This window comes from Buteo buteo, chromosome 17 (genome assembly GCF_964188355.1).
Source record: "Buteo buteo chromosome 17, bButBut1.hap1.1, whole genome shotgun sequence".
Lineage (NCBI taxonomy): Eukaryota > Metazoa > Chordata > Aves > Accipitriformes > Accipitridae > Buteo > Buteo buteo.
Window position 1 is genome coordinate 15,416,443 of NC_134187.1, and position 27,837 is coordinate 15,444,279.

The 27,837-nt window shown below is 42.0% G+C and overlaps 1 protein-coding gene across 2 annotated transcripts in view; it reads right to left on the reverse strand.

Moving 5' to 3' along the window:
• The window catches only part of LPIN1 (lipin 1), an 85,137-nt gene that overhangs the window by 51,215 nt on the left and 6,085 nt on the right, over positions 1 to 27,837 (reverse strand). For both annotated transcript variants that reach the window (XM_075049122.1, XM_075049121.1), the window contains exon 2: positions 10,390 to 10,446. In XM_075049122.1, the coding sequence (XP_074905223.1) occupies positions 10,390 to 10,446 (57 nt within the window). The remainder of the gene's footprint in view (positions 1 to 10,389; positions 10,447 to 27,837) is intronic.

The window sequence follows — 27,837 nt, forward strand, 5'->3', positions numbered from 1 at the left end:
CCGAAAGGCACCGGCTGGAGCCGGGTTCCCGGAGCACAGGACTCGTGGCCGTAGGAAGCACTTCCTTCAGCGTCGTATGCTTTATCGCTGTGAATAAATGCGGCGAAATAAACTTTTTCCACCAGGTAGTGCTTCCCTCCCATTCAAACCCTACTGGTAACCTGCTTTAACGCAGAGTGCCTTACCCAACTAAACAGGGAAGTGGATGTGTGTGATAAAAATTAGCTGACAGAGGAATCCTCCAGGCTTTTTCAGCTCTGTTCACAGAAGGCAGAAGAGGGCGGTGCTAAGTGCAAAACAAATGAGCAGGAACAAACACGGAAAAAAGAGGACAAAGAATATGCACCAAAAAAAGGATCAAAGTTCATTAGTTGAAGAAGAGCCTGCTAATTTTAGGCTTGAAAACAAGTTTTTCAGAGCTGGATTTCATGCATCTGCATGTTCTAGTCCCCAAAAACGTACACACAGCTGAAGCCTGGGAAGAGTTCCTTGTTGAGTACATTAGCACTTCAGCCTTCCATTTTCTGTTAACTTTCCAGCTGTAAAACAATCTCAGTGCAATCTCCTCTAGGTCATCACCCAATTGAAATCCCTCAAACTGTTTTTCTCCAGCACATCTTCCTCCTGTAGTTCTGCTAACTGTCTCCACGTCGGCTAGTCTTTGCACAGCGCACAACCACAACGGAACTGCTGGGTGACGGGGCCTGGCGCACACTCACAGTTTTGTTGTCCTCCATTCCGAGTTACACAGCTACGTTAATGAGTTCACCTTGGTTTTAGAACAAAAAAGTCAGTGAAGACAGTTTCTGCCTGGGCACAACAAACAAGGATGTTTACTTAATCCCAAAGAGAAAACAATATGCAGCTGAGCCCAGAAATACCCGCCATTTTGTTTCCCAGGCATATCATATCTAATCCCTTGTCAGTGGGCAGTCAGTAGGCGATGAGATGCGCTGGTAAATAATCCCATCCCTGATGTAAATACAAGAAGCTGTGTCTGTGCTGGCTGTGGATCCTGACCAGTGCTCTGCCCGCCACATTTGTGTGGAATACGATCCCGTACTGTGTTGCCTGCAAGGGAGTGGTATCCTCCAGCCATCGCCGTCCAGGACTGCTCTAACATATTGTTCCACTACGGTCTTATACTAAAATAAAAACATGATCATAACACACTGAATCAAAACCACTGTCTTTCCACAGCCTCAGCAGCACCCACCCTTCTCTGCTTCTTTCAGAAATCCAGAAGCTAGGGCCTCAGCTTTGGAAGTACTGTATCGTGTTTAGTTATTTATCATGTCCAACCATCTGCTGCTTGACATAAAATAACCCACAGAATAATGCTCTACATTTTTAATGGTTCCATGTGTGAGGTCATGTTGTCTCTTCTTACGGAGCAGTGTAAATATAGCCCTGACACACAGGATGCTGTGGAAGGTGCCAACTGCTTGCACAGCAACAGTAAGCTTCCATTAACAGCAGGGCACCATCTTCGTCCTTCTGCGCTTTTTTACTCTGTTCTTACTGACGGTGTGATGACAGTGCAGGGCAGTGTTCCTCAGATTACTTCTCTGCAACGACCTCTGCCAACTGATTGGGAAACCCTTACTTGTCTTGTGCTGCACTTCAGCTCATAACTATTCTCATCAGTTATATCTATTTAGAGAACCAAGCACTCGTACGTGATCTTCCATACCATCCAAGCCTTAGCATGGTCATGGCTGTGGTTTTGTCTCAGCCCAGTGCAGAGTTTGGAGGACAATACGGTCAGGGACAGTTCCTAAAAAGTAATCTGGAGTAACCCACAAAACTAGATGTCTGAGGGAGTACAGTCAGGGGCATGCTCGCACGAGAACAGTCCCTGGCAGTGTCATTTCCAAAACACACTCAGGAATGATGAAGTTCTGAACTATTGTCGTTTTCTTCCTGGAACATTTCCCCCTTGACAGGTTTCTTTCTGACGTGTTGTGTTGGGCAACACAAGTTTGTTTCCCAAGGTTTGAATTAAAACTGTCCACAAACTTTTGAAGGACCTGCTCATGAAAGTTTTTCTTTCCACTCCTTTGCTGGACTGTTTATATCTGTCCATTATTACCTAACTCAATTCCTGTCCCAAAGAGCTTATAGTTTACATATTCACTCTGTGTTCATACCATTCTGGCACAGTGGAGTTCTGGCCTATGATCTGGGCTCATAGTTACTATGAAGATGCAAGTAAGAAGAAAGTTGAGCTGTGTAGTCTTCTGTAAATTAATAAAACTGGGTTAAAAAAAAGTCTACAAACACAGAAGAGTCTAACAAAACTCAAGAACAGATTCCTAGAGACCATTACATAAGTTCATGCAGGGGAAAAAAAAAGCAGCCTTCAATTCTAGCTTGAGACACTAGATTTTCTTGGCAAGTATTTTGCCAGTGAGCAAAATAACCACTCAAACAAAAAAGTTAATTATTCATTTATTGCATTATCAGTAATGTCTGGCATTTCCCCCACTAAAACTGGAGTTCATGTTCAGGCACATAGTACCTGGGTTATGAATGACTGCAATTGTTAATGCATGTGCACTGTGCCTGTAAAAATGATTCAGTAAATAGAAAAGTTGGGCTTTTAATTTATAATGAACTCATAAGCAAAGATGGCTCTGGAATCTGGTGCTGACATTGTCTGTATTAGTATTAAATTTGGAGTAGCTCAGCCAATATAAATTAAGAGTTGATCTAGTGTTATTCTGGTGTAAACATCAGAAAGTAGATGGACTCCAATTCTGTAATTACCCAATTAAATGTCCCACCATCTTAACAAAGGAATAGTTCTCCTAACATAAGTAGATATTTGTATACAGTACCTACCATTACCTGTGACAATCTACTGAATTCTCTGTCTAGTTCACATTATTTTTTCTCTTTCTTTTTCTTTTCCTTTCAAGTCCAATTATCTAGTACTTCATTGTGTCCTTCATTTGAAGGCACAGTAGTGCTAGTTATTGGAGCATCTAAATCCTGGCATTTATTCTGCCTCTTCGTACTTGATTTATTTGAGAAATTTTTTTTAAAAGTGTAAGTAGATCTTATTTAGTTGCAGTGATTTCTAAAATGTTTGCCCCCCCCCCCCCCAACTTTAACTTGTTGCCAGTTTTGTCTGTCCTGCTGGTTTTGCTTTGTCTCTATTCCTGGGATCGACTGTTCTCACTGTTTCAGTATCAGGTGCTTGAAGATCTGAGTTGTGAACAACTTTTAGTTTGAAAAGAAAAGAATGCTGTCCTTGTCCAACAGAAAGCCATACAGGGCAGACTTTATTCCATATGGAACCATCTTGCTTTTGGCAGCGTGTTCAATCTGTCACATTTAGGCAGATGCTTCTGGCCTGCACCAGCCATCAAGTCTGCCCCACCTGAGCTCCTTGCACTTCGCCAGCTTTAGCTTTTGGATTTTGCTTTCCATATGGTCACGGTTCCCAAATATTCTAATTGTCTGCTGACAGTCACACATGCTAGCCAATACACTTCTGACATAATTTCTTATCTTTTTTCTTTGGCCTCACCATTAAGAGGTGAAATGATGACATCATCCTCAGGGCGACTGTGATGTCATCAGAAGTACTATAAAGTTTAAGTCATCAATGAGGCAGTGGAGTGATGGGTGAAAAGGCAAACTGAGAGGATTATTTTGTCAAATAATTAAATGTGGGTTTGTAATTTTCCAGGAATTGTTGCAGCTGGAATTACAGGCAGGGCAGGAGGCACTGGTCATGTACCAAAATGCTCATCTGTAACGATAACATGCTTATTAGCTCTTGTGCCGTCAGGGCTTGCATTGCCTAACCAAGCTTCATTTTGAACCAAGTACTTTCGGACTTGCCCCCTGCCCCTCACTGAAAATATAGTCCCAAAAAGGGGATCTGTAGCCGACGAACTACCAGACAAGTTTGTTGTTGTTTTTTTACTTTTCAGAATATAACAAGTCTTGATGATCAAGGTTCTCAAAAGAGCCTTTCTTTTTCCTCTAGATTCACATCCAGCCTTGCAAAACCACGAAAACCTCAATGCTTCCTTTATATCCTAACAGTTCTTTCCACAGTCAAAACTCAGTTCCCTGCTACAAAACACTTGGCTACTGAGAAACAGAGGCATCTATTGACTCCTATGATCCAAACATGGCCAAAGCAAAAGAGTGTAGGAATATTTAAATTAGGAACAAGAGAGGCTAAGTAGATCAACCCTGCTGGACATCCACTTGTACCAGTCCAATCTCATCTAAAAGTAATTTAGCTCCAAATCTGTAAATAACCAAGCTTGAGCTCTCTAAATAGAATCTCAGAAAGCTTAGAAAATCTTGAGCGCTGATAAAGCAAAGCAATCACAGTGGGTATAACAGTGAAATCATCAACATGTTCTTTCTTCAGCCAAAGCCCAGAATTCCTGCATAGGCATGTTCAAACACAGACCTGTACTCTGCTCAGGCAAAATACATACTAATGTTTAAATGCACACACATATAAGAAATAAGAGATCATACACAGCTCCATGGAAAATCCCTCCATCTTGTTTTGGACTGAAATGCTTTCCAGCCCAAAAGCTAGCTTTTCACCAGTCCAGTAAATCTATGCATGACTAGCAAAGCTTTTGCCCAGAATACTGTTTTCAAAGCACAGCAAATCAAAAGCAAGATCATCAGTATTATTTGTTTAGAACAAAATAGTACAAAACACGCTTTGAGAACTTCAAACAAAGCCGCTCTACTTCCCAGGGTATAATCTTTTCTTTACTATTCCTGCAGCTTTTGCAAACTCAAATAGCAATCTGAATCCTGAAGAAGAAAAGATATTTGGAAACAAACTCCTTCTGTTGAGAAGATTGTTGCTTTCCTCTCAGCCTCATGTCTGCAATTTCTACATCAGATTACCTACCAATATTAAATTATCCTCGCAATCAGGTTCTGAAAGTTATTACTTGGGGGTTGTGAAGTAGCATATCTTGATTAGTTCACTGTATTGTTACCTCCTTACTGTGCAAACTAGTCCCTCTTTCTTGCAGCTGGCAAAGATGTAACAGCTATAGCCAATTTAAGATAATAGGAAGATAAAGAGATATTTTGTATAAAGCTTTTTCTTACAGTAGGCAAAGCATTAAGTGCTAATAGAGCTCAGCTTGAAGTTGATTCTGTAACTCCACTGAGAGAGTGAAGTGTCTAAAATCAGTTTTATAATAAAAGTAACAACATTTGGCGCTTCTCACTGTGACAGAAAAATTCTTCACTTCCGTGCGGACCAGGTTATAAAAGTGGTTGCTCTGTGTGTGGCTCCTGGTGAATGAAGGGGCTACTGGGTCCCTTGCTCGTAGTTACGAGAAGCAGGTTTACTTGGCTTTGAAGTCAGAAAATTCTGCACTATCTCAAGTACTGTCATTAGTTCAGGCTGCCATATAAACTGGATGAAAAAGGTTTTAATCTCCCCTCAAAAAAAAGGCAGGTAGAGGATTATGAGCAAGCTGTCAGGAGAAGAGGCAGACCCTGGCTGCTTTCTCCCCTGCCAGTGCACTGATGGGGGAGGCATCTGCAAGCTTTGCCCAAAAGTTCCCCTCTTCAGCCCTATCTTATTAATTTTGCTGAAAAAAAGCGAGATAATCCAACCCCTTGCTACCTTTTTTTTTTTTCCCCTCACACTAAGATTCAACTTTCTTGAATATTTGAAGTGGTAGAATATAACCAGGTTAGGACATTTTTTTAAAACATCTGTGTGTATCATTTAAAAGGGCACTTTTCCACTTTTCACAATTCAGCCTGTGCAGCAGGTGTGGATCCTGCACCTCCGCCTGAAGGTTGCCCGCTTTCCCTCTGCAAGGCTTTCTGTAACAGCAAGGCAGGCATAAGGGTGCCAGTCTGTTCAAGAACTTTGGCCCTCAGGTCTTTCCACACTGTCTTCTCATTCCTTCTCATGTGCCAAGCTGTGAGGACACCTTAATCTGGCAGCACAGATTTCAGATCTCTCTGAACTTTAACCTCTAGACTCAGGATCAGGTGATTCATGGGGAGAGGTGAGATACTGTTTGGGGATAACCTATCTTAGAGGTATTTTCTTTGCAATCCCGTTCTTGGGGATTTTAGTGATTCCAGTTTATGCCAAGGACTGTTCTTGTTCTGGATTTAAAGTACAGTCATCCTTTGAATGCTTGTGATAATAATTTCTTCAGGCAAAATTTGAGCTGTTTGAAACAATGATAATATTTAAAAATATATTTGGCAAAAGATCTTTTCAGACTTGCTTGCTGTCAGAGCTGACTTAATCTTACTGTTGTGGGCTGATTTGTTCTCAGAAATATATTGTTACTCATAAAGTTAATGATCAAGATTGTGTTGAAATCCTAGAAACAATTTGAGGCACAGAATTAAATCCTGCACATTCAGTCACAGGACAATAAATTCTCTTTATTTACTTGCATCAAGCCTGGGCAATTAATCAGTAAATAAGGTTGTTTACTGCAGCCTTTTGCTTATCTAAGCAGTTCACTCTCCTGGTTTAGGCTGAGGACTTGTAAAAAACTCTCACTGGTGCCTTTAAGTCAGGTATGTTAAAGCAGGAACATTGTCATTTATTTCAGTGTTGCACCTGCTGTCTTTCTTTACATCTTCTGTAAGGACATGCATAACTATGTGACACTATCTGAGGAACTGGCTTCATTTTTATGATTTCTACATCTGGAATGCTAACATAGTTAATAGATGTGATCGGCTTTGCAAAATCATGAAAATAGTACTTTATTTCAGTTTCATGTTCAAAATTCTATGAGAGGGAGAAGTGACCCTGGTAACACAGTAGTAAATCCTTCCCTCAAAATATTCTTGGTGTTGAAATGAGTGTAGTCTCTCCAGAAGTGTTATAGCACTACAATCCTTGAACATAGTAATGAATATTATTTTAGAAATGCAAATAAACAGCATTTCATGTCCATCAGTCTAAAAATAATTATTTGGAAAACTAAACTAAGGTTTGCTGTGACAAAGAGTATATCAGCCAATTTGGATTTTGAAAACAAGGTATTTAACGGAGGACCTACACTCTGTGCATTGAAAGGAAGTATTTCCTTTTTCTGATTTTTGCTGTTGTGTTGAAAGCTGAGCAAAAATTAGAGTTTTACCCTAATGGAAAGTTTCAGTAATATAATATTAATATTTGAACAAGGACTCTGAAATACAGAGTCTCAAAGTATAAAATGCACAAAAGTTTTTGCAAATGAAACACCTGTCTTAACGTGGGGTTATTATGGCTATGTAATCTGGCCAGAAAGTATGTATTTGATGTATTTGAATGGCTCTCAGGAGGCAATGATCCATGATAAGGAAATCTAATTCAGTGTTGAACTGAGAAAGTTGAAACAATTTTAGTTAGGCCAGTATTAAAATACTGTAAATTAATGTGTAATCAACTCTGCCTGCTCTATGTATCATTGTCTAGGTCCTGCCCTTACAAAAAAGCCAATGAGGGTCAACTCCGTGTCCATGTATTTCTGTTCATAATTTGAAAAAATCTTAGAAGCACTTGCACATACATACAAGAACTCTTTTTAAAAATTATGTTTCAGAGTTATTTTGAGAAAATGGCTGTATTCAAGAATTAGCACGCTGTGAACATCATTTATCCCTGTTCCATATATTTGGCAGAGGTGTTTCTTAAAACAAGTATTTTGCATAAGTCTATGGAAATAATTTATTTCAGTGAAATTAGTGGAATCCATTTCATTAGGTCTACCATGTTCTGGGGTAGAAAGCTTTTGTCCTGGCAGCCTGTATGCTTTACATATTCCGTTATGCAAATCTGAGAATTCGTCAGAGACTTTGTCTCATTCCTGCTACCCTCATTACAGTTTACTGTACAGTTTATCTACTGCAGACAAGTACACATACCACGAACAGTCTCTCAAACCTAGCAGCTTCTGCCCACAAAAGTAACATTAGCTTGTTTTACTATTATTTGCACGACAGTGGCATTGTGTTCAGCATATCATGCGCAAAGAGAATTCCCATCCCAGTGAATTTAGAGTCTGAAAAGTATCAGGCCTGATGCTCACTTCACACAAAGCAACATAATCCCATTCAAGCCAGTGAACTCTATTACACAAGCAAAGGGTCTTGCTCATTGTTTCAAACAGGTGGAAATTTTTTTTCGAAAGCAAGACTAGGAACAGGCAAACAGATAGTGCTTTGTATTAAGCTCTGCCATGGTACAAGAAGAGACAAAGGTCTGGTCAGAAAATACAGAAAATAATTCTACTTAATAGAATAAAAACCAAAATCATACCCACACGTAGCTCAGAGTCATGTCAAGGTACATGTCTGCTTCTGCTCTGAACTCTTCAGACACCCTGTTTTCCCCATGCCCACCCCCACACTGCAATTTGGGCACAAAGAAAAAAACCTCCCTGTGCAGTCATCCCGGTGATATCAGATGCCCCTCCCCTGCAGCCCTAGGTGGCGGCCCAGCCCATTCACCCTGCATGTTTTGCATGTTGCTTGCATGGGTTTGGGATCATGCTTATTGCTCATCTACCTTTTTCAGGACAGATGTAATTTATCCTGTGTAATTCTGCTTCCTGTGGCAGATTCAGTTTGATACGGTTTTCTCACTTTCTGTTTCATGCTGCTAACGTGTCTGTACAGACATACGCAGAGCTTAGTGCAAACGTGTCTTTTGTCTGCAACATCTTTGGGATTTTTTAATTATTAGTGCTTTGCTAATTTCCCACGATCTCCCTTTTGTGTAGCATGCTTTAAATACAGCATATATATGTTACAAAACCCTTCCTCCTCCTCCTCTTCTTCCTGTATTTCTGTACTATGTTATGAGAAATATAGGACAAATAGTGTAATAATGATACATAAAAATGAATTCAAAATTTTGCCCAAATAAAACATAAACTGATTCTTCTTAAGGTATAATTTTACTGCAAGAATGCATTATCCTCAGTTCTTTCAAAGTTACAGTACAAGTTCACATAACATGTTTTGCTTACCCAGGAGATGTTCTTGTAAAGTTCAGAATCTCACCTGAATGCAGATTCAAATGTTTCCAAAGTTTGGAAAGGAAAGATCACATTGATAGTATGGGTTTACATGTGTTTAATTTTCAGATTTTCTGCTGTCCTTTGCTAATTGGAGTTCCTTCCCTGTTTATTTTACCAGCATTTTGAATTCCCAGGTACCTTTCTGTCTGCATAGCTCAGCTACTGAAGTGGATGTCCAAACCCAACACCTGCCAACAGCAACCAACCTCACCCTCATTTCACACTGCCTGTTTGACTTATCCACCTGTCCAGTTTACATGACATTGCTAGTATCAAACTCATCGTAAAGGCTAGATCCTCAATTTGTAAAAGTTGACATACCTTCATGGAAAATTTGACCTACATCTGCCAGACCCAAACTGAAAAGCTGCCAGGCTCTTACCAACCAGCTAGCACACCGAGGAGCTACATGCAAGTCACCATAGACTCCTGGATCAGGAAGGTTCATCCATGAACCACAGAGTATATCCTACACTGCACTGTGTAGGTTGTATGGAAACATCTGAGTGGGATCTACATGAGATAGCAGTATAGCTATGCTAACATTATACTCCACCCAGGCTAATATGTCTCCTGTGAAACCTACGCAGAGCTGTACGGTGACTTCAATAGTTCAGCTAAGCAGATGTGTCTACATGGCTCTGCTTGGTGCTGGGTAGAAATGCTGTGGTCCTACCTGTCATTTCAAAAATGTCAGCCTCTAAATATTCTGCCCCAACATCACCGTAAGAGTAGGTCACTCAGGAATACAGTCCAGAGTCACTTAGGAAATCATCAGGTTGTATCATGGATCTGCTTCTTTTCCCTCCTTCACCAATCGTTCAGCAGTGGTTCTATAACTGCCATTCTCCCTCTCTCATTACTTCTCCTGCATGGTTCTTCTGTCCAATACATGGCTGTGTCCCAAGACCACCACCTCACAGATGTGGTCTCCAGGAGAGCAGCAGCAGGGGTGTCTGGGCACGTTTTCCTTGGCTTGGGACAAACCTCGCTTCTCACATTTGCCAGAGGTTTGCTGATTCTGTGCTTGTTGCCCAAGTCAAGTGCCAAATTTCCAAATTTTTGTGGTGTTTCCATTCTTATCCTGCTAGTGCTGGTCACACATGAGGGCCACCGGTTTCACAGAGCCACCCAACCTTTCACAGCAATAATAATACCACAGTGGACTTATAGTAACAGTGTCCAAAGGGTGACACTTGGACATGCTGCGCTGGGTACCAGAAGGTGGACAAGAGTTAACCACTGCCTTACCCTGTTTTCACAATGACCTACGAGGCTTCAAGCTAGGCCTGCCCTAAGGCACTGGAATTAAAAAGCAAACGAACAATTAAATTCGTACATTTAGATTGCGAGTCCAGACGTTTCGAATCCAACCGGGATCTTTCATCAATGGGATCTGAAAGAAAAAAAGGATAATGAGGAATAATACAGTTAATTAACTATGCACAGAAGTTAACGTATCCAGGCCTCAATTATGGTCCTTGAAACCCAGCTGCTTTAATGAATACCTCTCCTGTGACTCCATTGCCCTTGTGTCATCCTCACTTTTTATCTGTACTCTTTCCACCATCTCAGTTTTCAGGGTTTTTGCAGAAGTATTGAATCCTCTGCTAGTAGGATCTGTTTCATCAGCTGGAGAGAGCTTGGAAGCAGAAAATCACTGTGAGCTCTGAAGAAGCATGGACCACAACAAGCTCTGTTTATTCTTTTGCAGGATGGGGATGCCCAATGCAAAGGACAGAGGCAGAGCTGTAATCCCCCTCTGCTACCTAGGGAAAAGATCTTTTCATATGGCAGCATCCCTAGATCTGTTCGTGGTACAGGAAGACCTCTAATACCCGGTAGGACAGGAAAAGGAATTCTGTAGGACAAGAAGAGCACATTTCAGCCCCTTTGAAGCAACCTAGAGTGCAGGGGCTGCATACCAGAGCCAGGACTTTATTCCCCAAGTAGTCCCCTACTGACAGGCAGCACAGGAGTCTCAACAGCATGGCTGCACTTTCAGAGTCAGAGCCCCAAAGCTGAGGTGGCACGCAATTACTGTGACAACCTATTTCTGTATACGTAGAAGTAGGAGTGAATAGTGACTTCATGTTTAAAGAAGACACAGTTACAAGACACATTGAAATAAATTAATACCTAGTAAAAAGGGGAAGCTGCCAGTGTTGCTGGAGATGATGGGATTCATGTTTCAATTAAAAGGATAAGCTATTGAAGAGAAATTCTGTACTGCATTTTATACTATTTTTTATTCCATAGTGAAATTTTGTACTGAAAGGACTAATTCTACAGTATCGATAAATATGATGATATGAACAAATCATTTGAAAGATATCCCTTTGGTGTTTAGAAAAATTAACATTCAAACATGGCCAGGTTTGCTGGTGGTGTGTGTTCTGAAAACATTCATATTCCCTTATATATTCAACTCTTAAAATTTTTCAAGCACAAATGCTCACCAGAAAAAAAAACAAACTCATTGTACTCTTTATCATTCTCAAGATATATGACAACCAGAATACTCTGTGGAGTCTTACTGAGCAAATAGAAAAGACATGAAATGATCCCTTTTCTGGACTTTCTCTCATTTAAATACAGCTAATGAAACAATAACAAATAAGGAGGAATCAGAAATAGAAAAACAAGCATTACAGAAATAAATTCACCCAGTTCTGGTAGGTGCAGTTCTTAAGGGTTCCGCTAATGTTCATTACACTCACTCACACACTCTGTTATATGTATAATTAGAATAACATTTCGTGTGGGTGATGTGAAAGGTAAGTTTGGGGTGGCACCATCAGGAGAAGACAGTAGAGTTCTGGCACATAGCCCTTCTCTGTTCATGATAATACCTTGCACTTGAGCATTCCATTAGGGATTGCACCACACTATTCAAATACAATTTACTGAGTCTCTCAACAACCTTATGGGCCAGGAGGTATTATTAATTCCGTTTTTCAAATGAAGAAACTGAGATACACCCTGATTAAATGACTTACTCTGCATTACAAAGGAAGTCTAGCATCAGAATTAGAAACAGATCTCTTCCCATACAGCCCACTGTTTTAACAAGTCTATCCTTTCTATTCTCAGAAGCCGAATAAAAATATTGGCATTATTGCACCAATAATTAAATGAACAGAAATACTCTTGCAGGCTAAATTATTAATTGAAATACAGATGTGTGTTGTAAGCAAATGCTGGATTTAATATAATTATATTTTCCTGTTGCATGTGCCTGTTTGCGTTCAAGAGGGATCTTGCTGCTTTGTTGACCAAGATGGTGGCTTGACGATATCATAGCAGTTGACTGCTCAGTGATAACACTAAATATTTTAAAACATGAAATATCACAGTTTCATCCCATTTTACACAGTCTGAGGTATGGGTCTCAGTGTATGTCTTTAGTCTTTGCTGCTTTTGTAATTCTAGGAGCATTTCCACCTCTCGAGGGAGAGGTGCCAGCCCTGTCCATGTCTTGACCATGTAAGAAGGAAACTCAGATGTGCCAGCTGGATGTAGTGTTTGGGGAACAACTGGGTTCACTCCCCGGAAAATGCCTGCTCCACAGTTTGGCTGTAGCCTCCAGATTTCCCAAAGGAAATCAGCTGTGCAAAACAAGAACCAGTTAGGGTACTAATCTGCCACCAGTGCACACTGCTGGCTCTAGAATAGCTGCTTTGAGCCTGGAAGGAGCAGCTGTGAGGGCAGGCAGTATACTGGGAAGTGCCGCCTTCGTACTCCAAACATCAGGAACATGTTGGCAGAGTGTCTCAAGGGGGTTTTGTATTAATTCATCCCTTCTTCCTCTTTCCCCAGCCTTTGCAGTCTGGTCTGGAGCCCACTCAACTGAAAAACAGCTCAGATTAGTAGATTTATTTTCAAATATCTATATTCATGAAAGGACTAAACTGACCCTCCCTCCTTCCCTCTCTCCTTTCCTCCCCTTCCTCCCTCCCTCCCTTCCTTCCTTCCCTTCTTCCTTCCCCTTTCTTTCTTTCTCCTCCTTTCTCTCTCCTTCTTTCCCTCACTTTTATTCCCTCTTTCTCTCCCTTTCTCTTTCCTTTTCCTTCTTTCTTAAAACCAATCAAGGTTGGTTCTTAAAACCAATCTCAGAAACACAATAATAGGAACTGCCACAGAAAAACAGTACGGTTCATTAGCAGAGAAGTCAACACTGCATTGCAACAGAGTTGGTAATTGTACAATAGTGCTGCTGCCAGTGCATTCAGTTCCTCTGAAAGACAGCGATCAGAGACAGTCCTGTAAAACATTCTTTGTGTACTGGTGTAACAACCACGCGACTCTCCAGGATCTCTGCCAGCAGTTTAAAAGTACAGTTAATGTTGCAGTTAAGTATTTGATCTTTAGGGTTGTCTAATCTCTTGCTGCTTGCATTTGAAAAACAACCCTAAGGAGCTTTCATTCAGTCCTGCAATTAATGGAAAAGTTTAGTATTTATTGAATTATATTTGTCCATCGTTAGAGTGACTGTTATAAATCAACTGTCTGCCTTTCCTTTTCAGTAGGCTTGGAAATACAAACTGGCATGAGTAAAAATTATTTTAAAGCAGACACAGCTGTGCCAGTTTCTGTAGTCACCCTGCTGACCTTAGAGAACAGAGCTAATGTAGGGAAAAGATGACCTTGCACTTAAGCTAGTGAAATAGGACACAAGGGCTGTTCCTGTACAAGGAAACTAAACAGAGTCAAGGCACAGGCAGAGGCACTGGGACACTCTGATCTGTGCTCTGACACTGGAAGAACAGCACTTGGCATGGCTGCAGCCCCAGCCAGCTAGCAGCTCCCATCTTGGGAATGAGCACACAGCATTTCCAACAGGCATCTGAATGGGGCCAACTGGTTTTGAGGGTTGAAGGAGCTTAATAGCATGGAGGTGACTAGACCACGCCAGCTAGCATCAAAGTCGGAGGATGGGCACTGTCACTGTTCACTAGCACCAGTGTAGCCAAGAGATCCGGATCTCCTCTGGAGCTACCTGAGCTTTCTTCCTTCCAGGAGTGTGGACATATCACAAGCCCTGTTGCTCAGTTCTCCTGATGTCTAACAGGAATAATATCCTCCTAAGCTGTCAAGGTAAATTCATTAATATTCATAAGAAAACTGTAACTTGCGGTGCAAAGCAAAATTTGCCTTTTGACCCCTAGAGAGGCTTTATGACCCTATCTTGGCCAGTGTGGCAGCATTAAGCCAACCTGTACTTTTCCCAGCTAAATCTGAAGCATTTAAGAATTAAGAGATTTCTTATAGCTGTTAGAAGATGGAATAAAAAAAGAGGAGATTCAGAGATAACAGATATTATGGCATGATATCTGCAGGAGAACAGATTAGTCTATACTTCATACTCTCACTAGAGTGAAAAACATATCCTATATAAAAATATTGCAAAGAAAAATGAAAAGGTGGTAAACTTAATCCATGTCTCCTTGGGAGAGATGGAGATGCAGTGAGCATGAAATGCAACAGGAAACATGTACACATTAGGAAAACTTGACAGTACCAGGAGTAGGCAAGGTCTGGTATGGCTTGCCAGAAGAGGCTGAGATCTTTCAGAGCAGGCTGCACATGCATTTTTCAGACATGTTTTAATTATAATTGAATTTGCCTGTAGGCATAGAAATGGACCGGATGATCTCTGAGTCTCTTCCAGCCTTGTATTCTATTATTCTGTGGCAAAGTCACACAGCAGGATGAGGCTGCACTTCCAGGACCTCTTTCCCAGCAATGAAATCTCACAGTGTAAAAAATTCAGAAACTAGTGGTGAAAACCCTGTTACATGAAATATTTTGAATCTGACTAAGAAAATAATGCAGAAACGAGTTGCAGGGAAGCGTGGCAGAGTAGCCAAGGGATGGGCTGGGTGACCTAAGAGGCTCTTCAGTCTCAAACTTCCGACTCAATCTCACGACATCACCTGACTGGTGTTTAACTCATCACACTGATGCAAGAGATGTTGTAAACAAAGTTACTCATTTGTGAATTACTCAGGTAATTAAAATCTGGTTCCTACAGTAATCATGCCTCTTAATGTAGTTAAGTACACACTGTATGTGTGCTTCGTTGCTGCTAATACCAGACAGAAACATCCTATTTCTTCCCTTGAGGAGCATCTGATTTTACAAAACAATTATGAGACCCACTTCTGATGCCCAGAGGTGACTTACATCTTCTCTGTGGTGTCGGTGTCTAGTGCAGAGCAGCTGATCTGTTCTTTCACAGAGACCCAGAGACGGTACCTTTGACGAGGGGATGCTGTCTCCACTACAGAGTGTCTTTTAAGCAACAAAGAGGAAGGAAGGCCACCTTCTTTTAAGATAAGATGACAATCCTAAATTCAGCAGATGACCAAATTACCTTTCTAAATGACCTAAAGAAAGAAAACCATTTCCTAGTATCTGGAATAGTCAGGTTTGACTGAGAACATTAAGTTTTCCTGGAGAGGTGTAACTAGAGTCAGGTGAAGCTTGGGACATCAATAAATAATGTCAAAGAAATGTAACTACAGAGAGCTCTGTCAGAAACTGCAGTAGTGAGTTCCTAGTCAAACAGCCTGATGTCTTTACCCACCAAGCCAAAGAATTGCTGTCTACGTTTACTTTCTACAAGAAGGCTACCAAAATACAGCTGCTGGTCTGTAGGAGGCCACATGGGGGGCTACAGCACACGGAGATCAGCACAGTTTAAGTACTTTGCAATATGAAAACCATAGCCAAGCTTTATCGTATGAAGTGGAGAAGGCCCAACAAGAAACCAGTTCTGCTTTATCACCTCACTCCAACTTGGCCTGCGCCATTGCTTTCAAGTCAAAGGAGCCATTATGCTCAAGCTTTTTGGTAGCTCTGGGGTCCCAAGGCATCACATGGAGAGAGAGGCACAGATAGAAGGTGGGAAGATCCCAGACAGGTTGGAGCCTCCTTACTTGTGCAGCCCCCACAGCCTGCATTGCTCCGGGGACAGCGTGGGAGCCAGGGCAGCTCCTGCAGCGCGACCACGATGTTCTCCCTGCCCCTTTGCTGCTGAAAATAGGGATAGCTGTGTTTCGCACTACCTCAAGTTCCTAAATGATTTTAAAACGCAGACATATGCTGAATGCTTTGCAATAATCCAGCCTCTAAATTAAAAACCTGAGAATATCCTGGCATTTCTGTCCAATCTTCTTGGCTAAGTGTCAGTGGGAGAAGAGGAACTGTTGGACTGCTGCAATCTGCAGCAGAGCCCAGACATGGTGGTTTGCTGACTACATTTGAAGCTAGTTTGAGTAAAGGTAAAAATAAGGACTGGAGGCGAAACACTACACGGCAGTTAAATTACTTAGCCAGGCACCTCGTTGAGTACGTCCCAGCACTGGGTTAATGCACAAGACTCCAGTGTTGGTCTTTGAAATACACCCATCCAGCCTGGTGCCTTACATCAGGTCTGAATCCTTTCTGCTGAGCTCTTCCCATTTCTTAACCCCACATTAGTCACTCACTAATCAGAGAATTTAATCAGAGAATTATCAGCTGTTTATCTCAAATCTTATGACACATCTATTGACGGCTGATCAAGGTGGTTTCCTCATCTCCACCAAACCATTCGGCTTGAGGAGCATGTTTGACAGCCGCCTCCGCTGCCTGACGTGATGGCCCCACCACAACGCCTGCTGCTTGCTTTTGGCAGGTGTTTTAATGACTGCAGTTAACACCGCACCTGGGAACGTTCCCCTTAGGAACTACCCCAGGCTACCAAAAGGCGTTTCATGAGGTGATGTTTCCACAACACCCGATCATCACGCCCTCCTTCATGGCATCGGCCTTTCCAGACCCGGAGGCCTCCCAGCCCGCCCTCTCCTTCGCAGGGCAGCTTCCCCATCGGGCCTGGAAATGGGGGCTGCCAGCTGCGGCTCTCCTCCCCACCACTGAGGAAGGCCATGCAAGCCTTTCACCAGAGGAGGGTTAAAATGACTGTCGCCTCCTCACGGTTAGGGGCAGAAAGCTGGCGGGTAGTGGAGCTGCACGACTAGTGGTATCTGCACCGTACGTGCCCTTGAACGTTGGGCTTAGCCCTGTGGGAAGCTTTGGGTCATCCGGACCCTCGCTGTTAAGTACAAGGCAGAGGAGTTCAGAGCTAGATTCGGCAGAATATGGGATTTGCACCGGTGAAGAATTGGGAGACTTTGGGGTTTTCGTGATAAATAGAGAACAGACCAAGCTGATGCCCGCCCCATTGATATTCATTCTGAGACACCAGATACGTGCTTTGTTATGTACACAGAGGACCCTTAGGAGGAAAAAAAGGCAGGAACTATTGAGAAGCTCTTGGCTTAGTTCAGACATATTCTGGTCAAACAGGTATGGCAGCGGAGCCAAACCCAGAGCAGTCTTGTTTACAGGCTTGAGAAACTGGGTTTGTGACACACGCTTGATCCTCAGGCTCTGCAGCGCGCAGAAGTACACAGGAATAAAAACTGCTATAACTGCTGTGCTGCTGCCTGCTCTTTAAATAACACCAGGCACAGTTTGTGTGTTTTCACTTGCTAGTAAATTTTGCCATAGGTCACATACAAATGCCTTATAGAAGCTTGAGGGGAGCTTTTCGAACAGACCATTTCCCTGATCCCATTTGTTTTCTGTGTAAATCTGGGCACGAGTTTCAGGAGTGGGGATGGGGTTAGGAAGATGACAGGCACAAAACTGGGTGCTGTACACTGCAAAGCTGTATGAGCCTTTCATGTTGTGAATTGAACCCTTTGTCCATTTGTCTAATGCAGCTGCCTCCATAGTGTGGCTTAAAGGTCGCGGCAGCAGGTGGGGGGTAATGGTCACATCTGGGGCTGACCTTTACAAATCAGCTGGGCTTTTTATTCTATTTACTTACTGCGTTTGCTTGTAGACTTTCACTCAGAGGTCTTCCCTGTCGGTATGATAGCTGCAGGTGATGCTTCCCATTCCCCTGCCCATTGATTTGTGGTAAGCCTCCCATTAAAATGCAATTTATTCAGGGCAGGTTAAATTTTGCCATATAGGGAAGTTGCTTCAAGTCAGAACTGATATCTAAGTACTCATGTATAAGCTACCATCCAGAGTCAGCCAAGTGTACCAACAGAGTAATGTGCACATCAAGTTTTAAGATATGGCTTCATGACAGGTTTGAAAGGGTGGTAACAAGCCTGCGTTAAAGTGCAAGTGAATTAAAATATACTTGGGATTTTTTCTACTTTGTCCATCTAGGAAAAAAAAATACAGATAGGTTTGCTATGATTCTTTCTAACCTTTCATGCAGACAAATCTTACAGCCTCACATGCACATTACTAACTGCAGAAAAAATGTATCATTCTCATATATGAAGTCTTCATAGTTTTTTAAAGGGATTTGCTAGCCAGAGCCTTTTAGGAAGTAAGTTTAGGTCATTTTGTGGAACATATGTATGTTTGTAATACGGAGAGGACAAACCTTGTGTCCTAAGATCAGATTTCTGGAGTGGAAATAACAGGAGAAGAACAATCCTACATTTTAGGGGTGTGTCAGGAAGTTTGGAAACTTCCATTGTGGCTGGCACTGTTGCAGGCTTTCTGTGCTCTGCTGCGCAACCCAGCTAACCTCACTCTGCTTCTGTTTTTTAAATATAAAATAGAGAAAAAAGTATCAAGCTCAGACTACTGTTATGAAACTGAATTTCTCAATGTTCACAAAGGTTCTGAGTTCCTTGGGTGAGTACACAGGGCTCACATGTAGTAAAGACTACGTGTATGTAAAAGTAAACACAAATTTGTAAATAGACTTTGGAAGCAGTTCCCTGCTGGATTTTATCCAGGAGTTCAGAAAATAAAGAGGAGGGGAAAGCTAAGTGTGCCTTTCATTGCAAGTGATTTGTTTTTCTCACTAACGCTACACACTGTTCTGGACTACTTCTAGGAAGAAGGAGGCAGTCATAAAAACCAATCAAAATATGCTACAACTTTGCTGACTAGTAGATAAACAGCACATGCAGAACAACAGGAAGCTTTTGACTCAAATTCTTGGGCAGAAGCATCACAGAATGCAATGGGGCAGGAGTGTATTATTCCTGCAGTGCAAGTTTAGTATTTGTTCATATAGAAAGCTTTAAAAGTCTTTAGAAATATTGTAAAACATGTTAATAATCCCTTGGGTTTAACTGGGCTTTAATTAATATTAAAATAATTGGATTGGCTTTGAAATTCTTCCACCATGTAACAATATCACACTTTTAAGAGGTTCCGTGCCTTTCCTCCTACTTCCCTTAGTATTTTGCCTAAACCAGGCTCAGTGGCCTGGCATCTATTGCTCTCTTTTGTTATATGTCATACAGGTTTTCTCCAGGCAGTGCAATGTTACGGGTGAAGCTTTACAGATCCCCGGCTGTAAAGAATGCAGTTTATGTCACCAGCAAATGCTCCACACAGGGCTGGCTGACCCAGAAGAATAGAGCAACAGGTCCTAACATTAACTACAAGTGTTTATTTTACACTCCTGAAGATGCCATTGCTGCTAGGCTGGTGGTAAAGCACTGCCAGATTGATACAGCAACAACCAGGTTGCCCTCAGGAATACTTTGGGACTCTGTTTTTTGGATTTGTAGTTTAAGAACAATTTAGACAGAAGGGTCTCAAGACCTGTGCCACAAATCTCCCCCAGCATCTAGCAACATGGCTGAGGACATCAGAGATCCACCTCTGTCAGTGGAGGATCCTGACTGGTGTTTCTGCTACCTACACAGTGCTGGTTTTCCCCAGAAGTTAAATCCAGGGAACATTCAAAGCTCAATTTTGTGAATCATTTATTGAGTACGTCAGACTTTAAAGATACTCCTGCATTCAGAAGGATGAAGGATTATTAACTACTCTGTGAAAAAGTAACACCTCCTGATACTCCTGACTGGCAGGGTCCATTTTTAAATTAACTTCAGGAAGTTAATTCAGGAAGATTAGGAAATCAGCAAAAAGTGAGATAGTGACAAGAGAAAATCTGTTCACTGTAGCAGGCTCCAGCATATTTACTTGTTTCCTCTTCATTATGCAATGTCCTTAATGTAATTATTCCTATGTGAAGTGATTCCTACAGAGAGCAAGCACATAGGTCCAGCTGTTCTCGTTTTGCTTGAGGTGCCAACACAGGACTACAACTTTTCAGAGCCTTTCTTACCCAGGTCACAGTTTTCATTATATGGCATCAGTTGAGTAGAAAGATGTCCTGCCTCTGGGTTGGTGTCCTGGTTTCAGCTGGGGTAGAGTTAATTTTCTTTCTAGTAGCTGGTATAGTGTTATGGTTTGGGTTCAGTATGAGAAGAATGTTGATAACACATTGATGTTTTCAGTCGTTGCTGAGTAGTGTTTATACTAAGTCAAGGATTTTTCAGCTTCTCATGCCCAGCCAGCAAGAAGGCTGGAGGGACACAAGACGTTGGGAGGGGACAGAGCCAGGGCAGCTGACCCAAACTGGCCAAAGGCGTATTCCATACCATGTGATGTCATGCCCAGTATATAAACCAGGGGGAGTTGGCATGGGGAAGGTTGCTGCTCAGGAACTAACTGGGCATCGGTCAGCAAGTGGTAAGCAATTGCATTGTGCATCACTTGTTTTATATATTCCAATCCTTTTATTAGTATTGTCATTTTATTATTACTATTGTCGTTATTAGTTTCTTCCTTTCTGTTCTATTAAACTGTTCTTATCTCAACCCACGAGTTTTACTTTTTTTTTTCCCTGATTCTCTCCCTCATCCCACTGGGTGGGGGGGAGTGAATGAGCAGCTGCGTGGTGCTTAGTTGACGGCTGGGGTTAAACCACAACAGTTGATTTGTTAGTGTTAGTGAGATAGCATTAGATTTGGAGTCTCCATGGTATACAATGCAAAGGTGTTTAATGTAAGAACCCTCCTATATTCAGCCCAGATGTACCTATCTGACTTCAAGGACAGAGACTGACTTGCCTGACTTCAAGGCAACCTTTTTTAAGTGGGACCATATCCTGGGGCTGCCTCTCTTACCTTAGACATCCATAACAAAGATGGTTATGTCTGGATTCCCTGTCTAATCTACAGGTAGTGTAGCATTGCTAGAGCATGATCCATCCGAGCTACCTTAAGATGGCACGACATAGAGCACTCAAATACAACCTGCTTTCTGTAAATGGACTTCTGGCCTGTCTTGGGAAGACCATTTCCATAATCTCCTGCTATTCTTTTTCCTTTACATTTTTCACCCTTTTCCTCCACAGGATAGATTGCTTTTGTACCTTGCCTAAAGCATACTGCTTCCATCAGAGGTTGCAGCTCCATGAAACAGTCAACTTTTCTTCAGCAAAGCTCTCATGGGCAATGGAGAAGTGAAAGCAAATGCAAATACATCCTGAAAATCAGAACAGAAGTCAAAAGAGCTTCATTTTTGTCACTATTAAGGTATCCTAGGGTTTACAAGGGAAAAGAACATGCATTAAGACTCACATTTTATACTGCTGTTTGCTGGCCTTCAGCAGTGCTTAGAAGCTTTAATTGTGCCCACTTTGCCACACACTGTACAGGGACAAAATGAAAACGTTGTGCCAGGGTCTCTCTTTTGCGCAATCCTCCCTAATTTAAGAAAGTGAAGGATTTCCAAATATTAGCATTCAAAAGTCTGGTCAGTCATTCACTGTCTGCTGCTTGTCACCAGCTTTATTAATATAATAAGGAATAAGACATCATTAATGTAGGCAGCATAGGATGAGCTGAAAAGTTTGCTTGATGTGTACAGCAGGGTGAGGAATGTGCTGCCCAGCTGCCTCAAGAAGGCCAGTGAGTGGTCAGGAGGTATGTCTGCTCCAGCACTCCTGATGCCCTGGTTTCAGGGATTCTTGTCTGGGGATTTATAAAGGCCTTTTATAAAGCAGATAATAAACCACTAGCGTTACCAAGCAAATAAGGCCACTGTTTTTCAATAGCTGTGAACTGGCACAAGCCAGTTAAAGTGAAGAACTGCCTCTCCCATGTGTAAACGTCGCACAGATGCCCAGTGAGTAGCAGTTTCCCTAACCTTAGCCAAAACCTAAGCGAGCTTACAGTTCCCTCTGTAGGCAGTGGAGAGGTAGAGACGATTTCAAGGACTGATTTACTCCAACTGGATTGTTGCTTTTGGATTGCAGAAGCAAATTCTTCTGTGTGTTTGAACGAACCCTCCCTTTCCATTGAACACAAATGCGGTAAAAAAACCTGCAGCATCATATTGTGCTCCATCCGACATGGGTGGAGACAAAATGAGTCCATGGAAAAGCAGGAGGTGGAAGCCCCAGGGAACCTGTGGGAATCCATGGAGCAGCTGGGATTAAGGATACTTCCCAGATGCCATGCAAGGAAGAGCCAAAGTCTGATGCCTCTGACCTTTGGCAGCCCTTCTTAGTGGAGGGTGAAGGCTGCCTCCAGCTCCTGCCAAAAGCTAAGGGCAAGCATTGCATCCAGCCCAGCTCTTGCATACATCTTACATGGGTGCTCTGTGGAAGGCAGACCTTTTCCCCACCAGCCAGTGCCCCCATCCCTCTGGATCTGTCATCCTTCACCCACCAACTCTGCTTCACTCTCGCCATTAACCCCCCATCTCTTCCCAGCCTTTCTTCCAAACCTGGCTCTGTCACCACAGGCTATCCCACTAGTAGTCCTTTCTTACTTACAGGCTACAGGAAAAGTGCCAGCCCATGCAAAAGCTAAATATCTGGGTCTGCAATAAGCACTGGGTTAATACTTAGTCCAGAACATTTTCATAGTGCCTCACCCATCGCAGAAACTTTGCTCTCTTACCCAGCTGCCCAGAACTGCTGAGAAAACTGAGTTGGGAAACTTGACCATTGCCTCTCCTGCTGCACTAACCTGTCACCCATTAGGCACATACTGCCTGCAGGAAATTAGACACCTGCTTCGGTCTTCTTGCAGTCATTAAGGGTTGGTGTAGTATGTCTGCCAAACCCCTATTAATAAAACACCTTTTTGTCTGTCGCAGAGTTATGCCAAGATAAAATGCAGTTCCCCTTCTACCACTCATTGTCTTTGTGTTTCACAGGTCCTAACAGAGCTTTATTTTCTGTACCATTTCCTGATCTACTGATATTTGTGCAGCTCTTACAAGAGGAGGAAGAATATAAAAATCAGTAAACTAGTCACATAAATAAGAGTTACAGGAAACTACTTGTTCTCAGCTATACCGTTAGGGCCTGACTATCCACAACCTACCCTACCCTAGGGGGAAAAGAGAGAGAGAGAGAAAGTATATTAAACCTGAGCAAAATGTAAGCTCTATGGCACAGTTTATATCCAAACGTGTTGCTGCAGAAAAGTTCTGTGGCCATCTTCATGGGCTCCTACTTTACAAGTCTAACACAGCCGCTGGAGGGAAGCAGAAGGGAGAGATGAAATGAAAAATAAAGCAAACTTCCTTCTTCTGTCACTTAAACTCCCTTCACTTAATGTTACTTTTTACATAGGAGGGGGAGAAAAAGTATTATTGTGTTTATAATCTGTTTATTAAATGCATTACCCCTCTCATATACAGCACAGCCTCCATGAATCTCAAAGTATATTACAAAAGATGTTATTAGCATAATCCCCTTTTAACAGATGGAGCAAATGAGAAAGTTGCAGTGGGTTATTGAAACTCATCCAGCAGCACAAGGGAAAATAGCTTTGTCATCCTGTCTCAGGCCAGCACTGCATTGATTAGACCAAGAGCTACAGGTCATTTCTCAATCTTAGCTGAGAGTCAAGTCTTACTTGACTTACATTCAAGTTTTGGCCTCTATTGCGCACACAACATAAAATTTCCAGGGGAAGGGATTTATGAGTACGCAAACATTTTTACCAAAGGTCATGTCTGTATTGCTTTAAATTAGCTCATTTGCAATGACTGTTGCATTTCCAGTGACCTTCCAAAAAATGCCAGGACTCGGCCAGTGAATCCAATTTAACTAATGATACAGAGATGAAGGACAATTAAATACCTGTGGGAAAACTCTCCTTCAAGTTTAATCTGTTTTATTTTAAATTAGGCTAATACAAATTAAGGAAACTGTTGTTTTTCAAGAGAGTTTTCATACAAATATTTCTTGCAATTTATTTATTTATTAAAGAGTATATTTCCATTTAATTTCCTAAGTGCCCCTTTTCAGGAAAGCCCCCCTGCAGATGCCTTTGAATCATAAAAACCGCTAAGCAAAAGCTGGCAGACTGGAAGCGCTCAGACATTTATGATGAAAGGAGACCCCCCTAAACTCTAGAGAGTTCTCAGATATATTTATCGCAATGGAAATCCCACAAAGCCCCAACTTATACCTCTGCCTCATGTTTCTCTGCCTTCAAGCATCCAAGAAATTATGAGTCCATGGGATCCTAAAATACTTAGGAAAAGATAAGGCAATCCATCATGAACTCCAGATTTTAAAGGAAAATTAATGACTTTATTAGCAAAGCTATGCAGATCTCCTAATTGTTTGTGTAAGTAAAAACCTTGAGATGCTTGATGATCTATTACTTGCTTTCTAAAAGGTCATCTCCATCCTGTAGCAGACTGCTATATGGAGGATATTAGCATCAAAGCTTTACTACATGCAGAGGGTGAGCAAAGAAAATGGTGCATTATACCCCAGCATAATGCAGAAAAAACACCCCTGAGATGTAAAATGCTGATGTAAAGGTAAGTAAATGAAAAACTTTCATACTGGTTAGCAGGTATACAAAATATCTGGATGTAAGGATACATCCAGATTAATTAACCTTTTTTTTTTTTTTAAAGGATGCATCCAATTTAATTGACCATGCTTGCTGCAGGCTGTTACTTACCACATTGCCTCATTTCTAACAAGAGGAAGATAAATTCCAGGCATTAGCCATAAATAATGTGTGTGACCACTGGAGGTCACTTTTGATTTAGAAATCGTCCACTTCAGAGGCCTTTTGGAAGTAATACAACTGCAAAAGCAGAAAGGAGCACAACTGGGGTTTGCAACTTGTTCATGAAAATTCATTGAAAAATATATATTTCATTTTAAGGTATTTTGTAGCTCAGAAGGGCTTCAGGGAATTCTAGCAAATTGTCTTCATGAAACGGTTATTCTCACTAAATTTTTTCCATATTACAGAGTTTGCAATGTGGCTACTTTGGTCTGATAGACAATACCATTAATAAATCAATGAATTGAAGCAGCAACTATAGGATTTTTTTGGAATGAAAAAGAACATCTTTACTGTCTTTGTGGCTCTGCAGACACGTTACTGGCTCTGCATTTAAAGGAAGAAAATGTTAAAAATATTCACCTGATCCATGGATCAGATGTCTACCACTTAGCTCAAAGGCTCCAAGTTTCCAGCTTTTGCCACTGAAGAAGTGAAGAAGGAGCAAAGAAAAGTAGCAATACTCTGTGTACTGGATTAATTTCTAGACTAATCCTGCAAAATCTTACTCCTCTGAGGGATCATCCTTAGATGACTGATACAATTGACTTCAGAGGGAGAGTGTATCTGAATACAGATTCAGATCCTGTAAACCTGTAAAAAAGTTTTTTTAGACCAGCTGCTGATGTTCAGCCTCTTTCTTTTTGCAGTTTTTTCTTGTTTGCTCAGGTCCTGATGAAAGGGGGCTGCTTCCTGGCCTCTCTTGCTTGGGAGCAGCCATGCAATCCCTTGGCCCCATCTCTGTTGGGCAAAGGTCAATTTGCTCATCCATTATAGCAGTCCATTTCAGCAGGGATGCCACAAACCCAGCATTACTTCAAGATCAGACCAAGGCTTTTGCGAAATTCTGAAGACAGAAGGGAAAAAAGGAAGAGAGGGCAAGAGAATATAGAAACCACATAAATTCTTCCATCAAGTATTTTCTTCCTGGCCTTTCTGAAGGAAGGATCAAGGACTTATTGTGGATGGGCATGTCTCCATTGCCTAGTAACAGTGCAATGTAGTGCCTACTGTGTTCCTGTAAATGATTGCTTTTTTGTGCTGTGGTCTGTGGTTTTGATGATGAACTTCCTGTGAGACTGTAAAGATAAAATCACAGCTTGCCACTTGTTGAAGATTTAAAGAGCTATAACTTCTAAGTGGTACTACTGAGGGATAAACAGGCTCTTGACTCCTGCCCCCAAGCACCATGGCAGTGCAGCAGAATTTCAGTTGCTGAAACCTAAACAAAACTCACGTGCAAGCACACAAAATTCCTGCCCGTCAGGGGAGTCTCAGGCCCTGACAGGATGCAATGCAAAGAAGCTCTGCAAAGCTGACTGGAGACTCTCCTTTGCTGTCAGCTTTGCAGGGAAACCACCCCAATACAGCAACGATGGGCAGTGGCACAGGCATACAGAGAGCTTGAGGATGGCAGTGAAGGTGCAGCAGAAGGTACCAGCTCCAGCTGGAACAATACAGAGCATAGGTTAAAGGAGAAACAGTTTCAGGAACTTCTTTTTCTCTCTGCATTCATATATATGACATTATACTGGTAAATTTTTATAAAAATAGCAGCTGATTTTCCTGTGAGGGTGCCTACTGGTCCCAAAAGAGAGAAAACTAATTCTGAGGATGGTCTTGGGGTCACTTTCCCTCCTCATTTCATGAACTGCAATCCCAGGTGGAATGTTCCTCAGTTCTAATTCACGATGCATTTAAACTGGGAGCGTGGGGGCTTGAGCTGTAAGGCAGTGTGCCCTGTCAGGATGGGCATGCGCAAGGCTTTGCAGTAAAATGTGCCCTTTTCTTCATGCTGCACCTTTACTCCACAGGCAAGCACAGCTTTGCTTTCCGTTCCCATGCTTGCTTCCATGCCTGTCTCTAGCCCTCGACATATGCAACTTCGTTTGCAATTTCTTAATCATTTGTAGCTCTGTAAAAGCAATGAGATCCACAACACCATTTGCTCCCATTTCCTTAACACCAGCCCCACCCTTATAATATAATTTCAGCAAAGTAGAAGACAGTTCTGCATTTTCTGAATCATTTTGCCGTGAACGGTCTTCTCCGATAATGCTCCCAGCTTGTGCCCATTAAAACCAGAGGCTGCATGTTCTGGGATGCCAACATGATGGTCCCTTTTCATGCGCACCCCTTTATGGCACCTCCAATCTCATGGCTCCCTGGGTGACAGTGGTGGGAAACACTCAGCTGATCAGAGCCCAGCCCTTATCTGCTAGTTGATTTGGAGTAGAAGCTCTTTGGGAACCTGCAGTGGAAGCGCCAGACTTCTGCTGCTTTTCAGGAAGCTTTTTCTTATCTCCCAGAGACAGGGGACCTTTTAAGTGGAAAAAAGTTTTAACCTTTGCCATGACTGGTAAGAGCTTGATAAATTTTTGAACGCGGACATCTGAAAGTGGGTAGCAGGAAACAGATATGTATCACTGCTTTCAAAAATCTCAGATTTTAAGGCAGCCCTGTCTCTTGCGAGATGTGTTTGTGCTTTCTGCCTCTTTGGACTGGGTTTTTCTCATGTGCTCCATGTTTAGGAGTGTTTTGCACTTGCAGCCTAGATCTTAGTGTAGGTTTTGCTTAGCCACTCAGTCAGGGCTGCTGAAGCTCACCCCTGGGCTGACCAGTCCTTAGGCTGTGGCCTTGACGTGGTGCAAACTCCTGCTCCAGGTGAGATTCAGTTGTCACAGACCACTATGAGGAGTAGACAGTCAGAAACAGAGAGGTTAACGCTCTTTTTGCATTTATGGCAGCATAAGATAAATAAGTGTTATTAAAGCATTACTCATCGTGCAAAGAAAGGTTATCATGCAAAGGCAGTGTAGGCGACAGGAACTGGGGGCGAAGCAGCTGACAGCCTT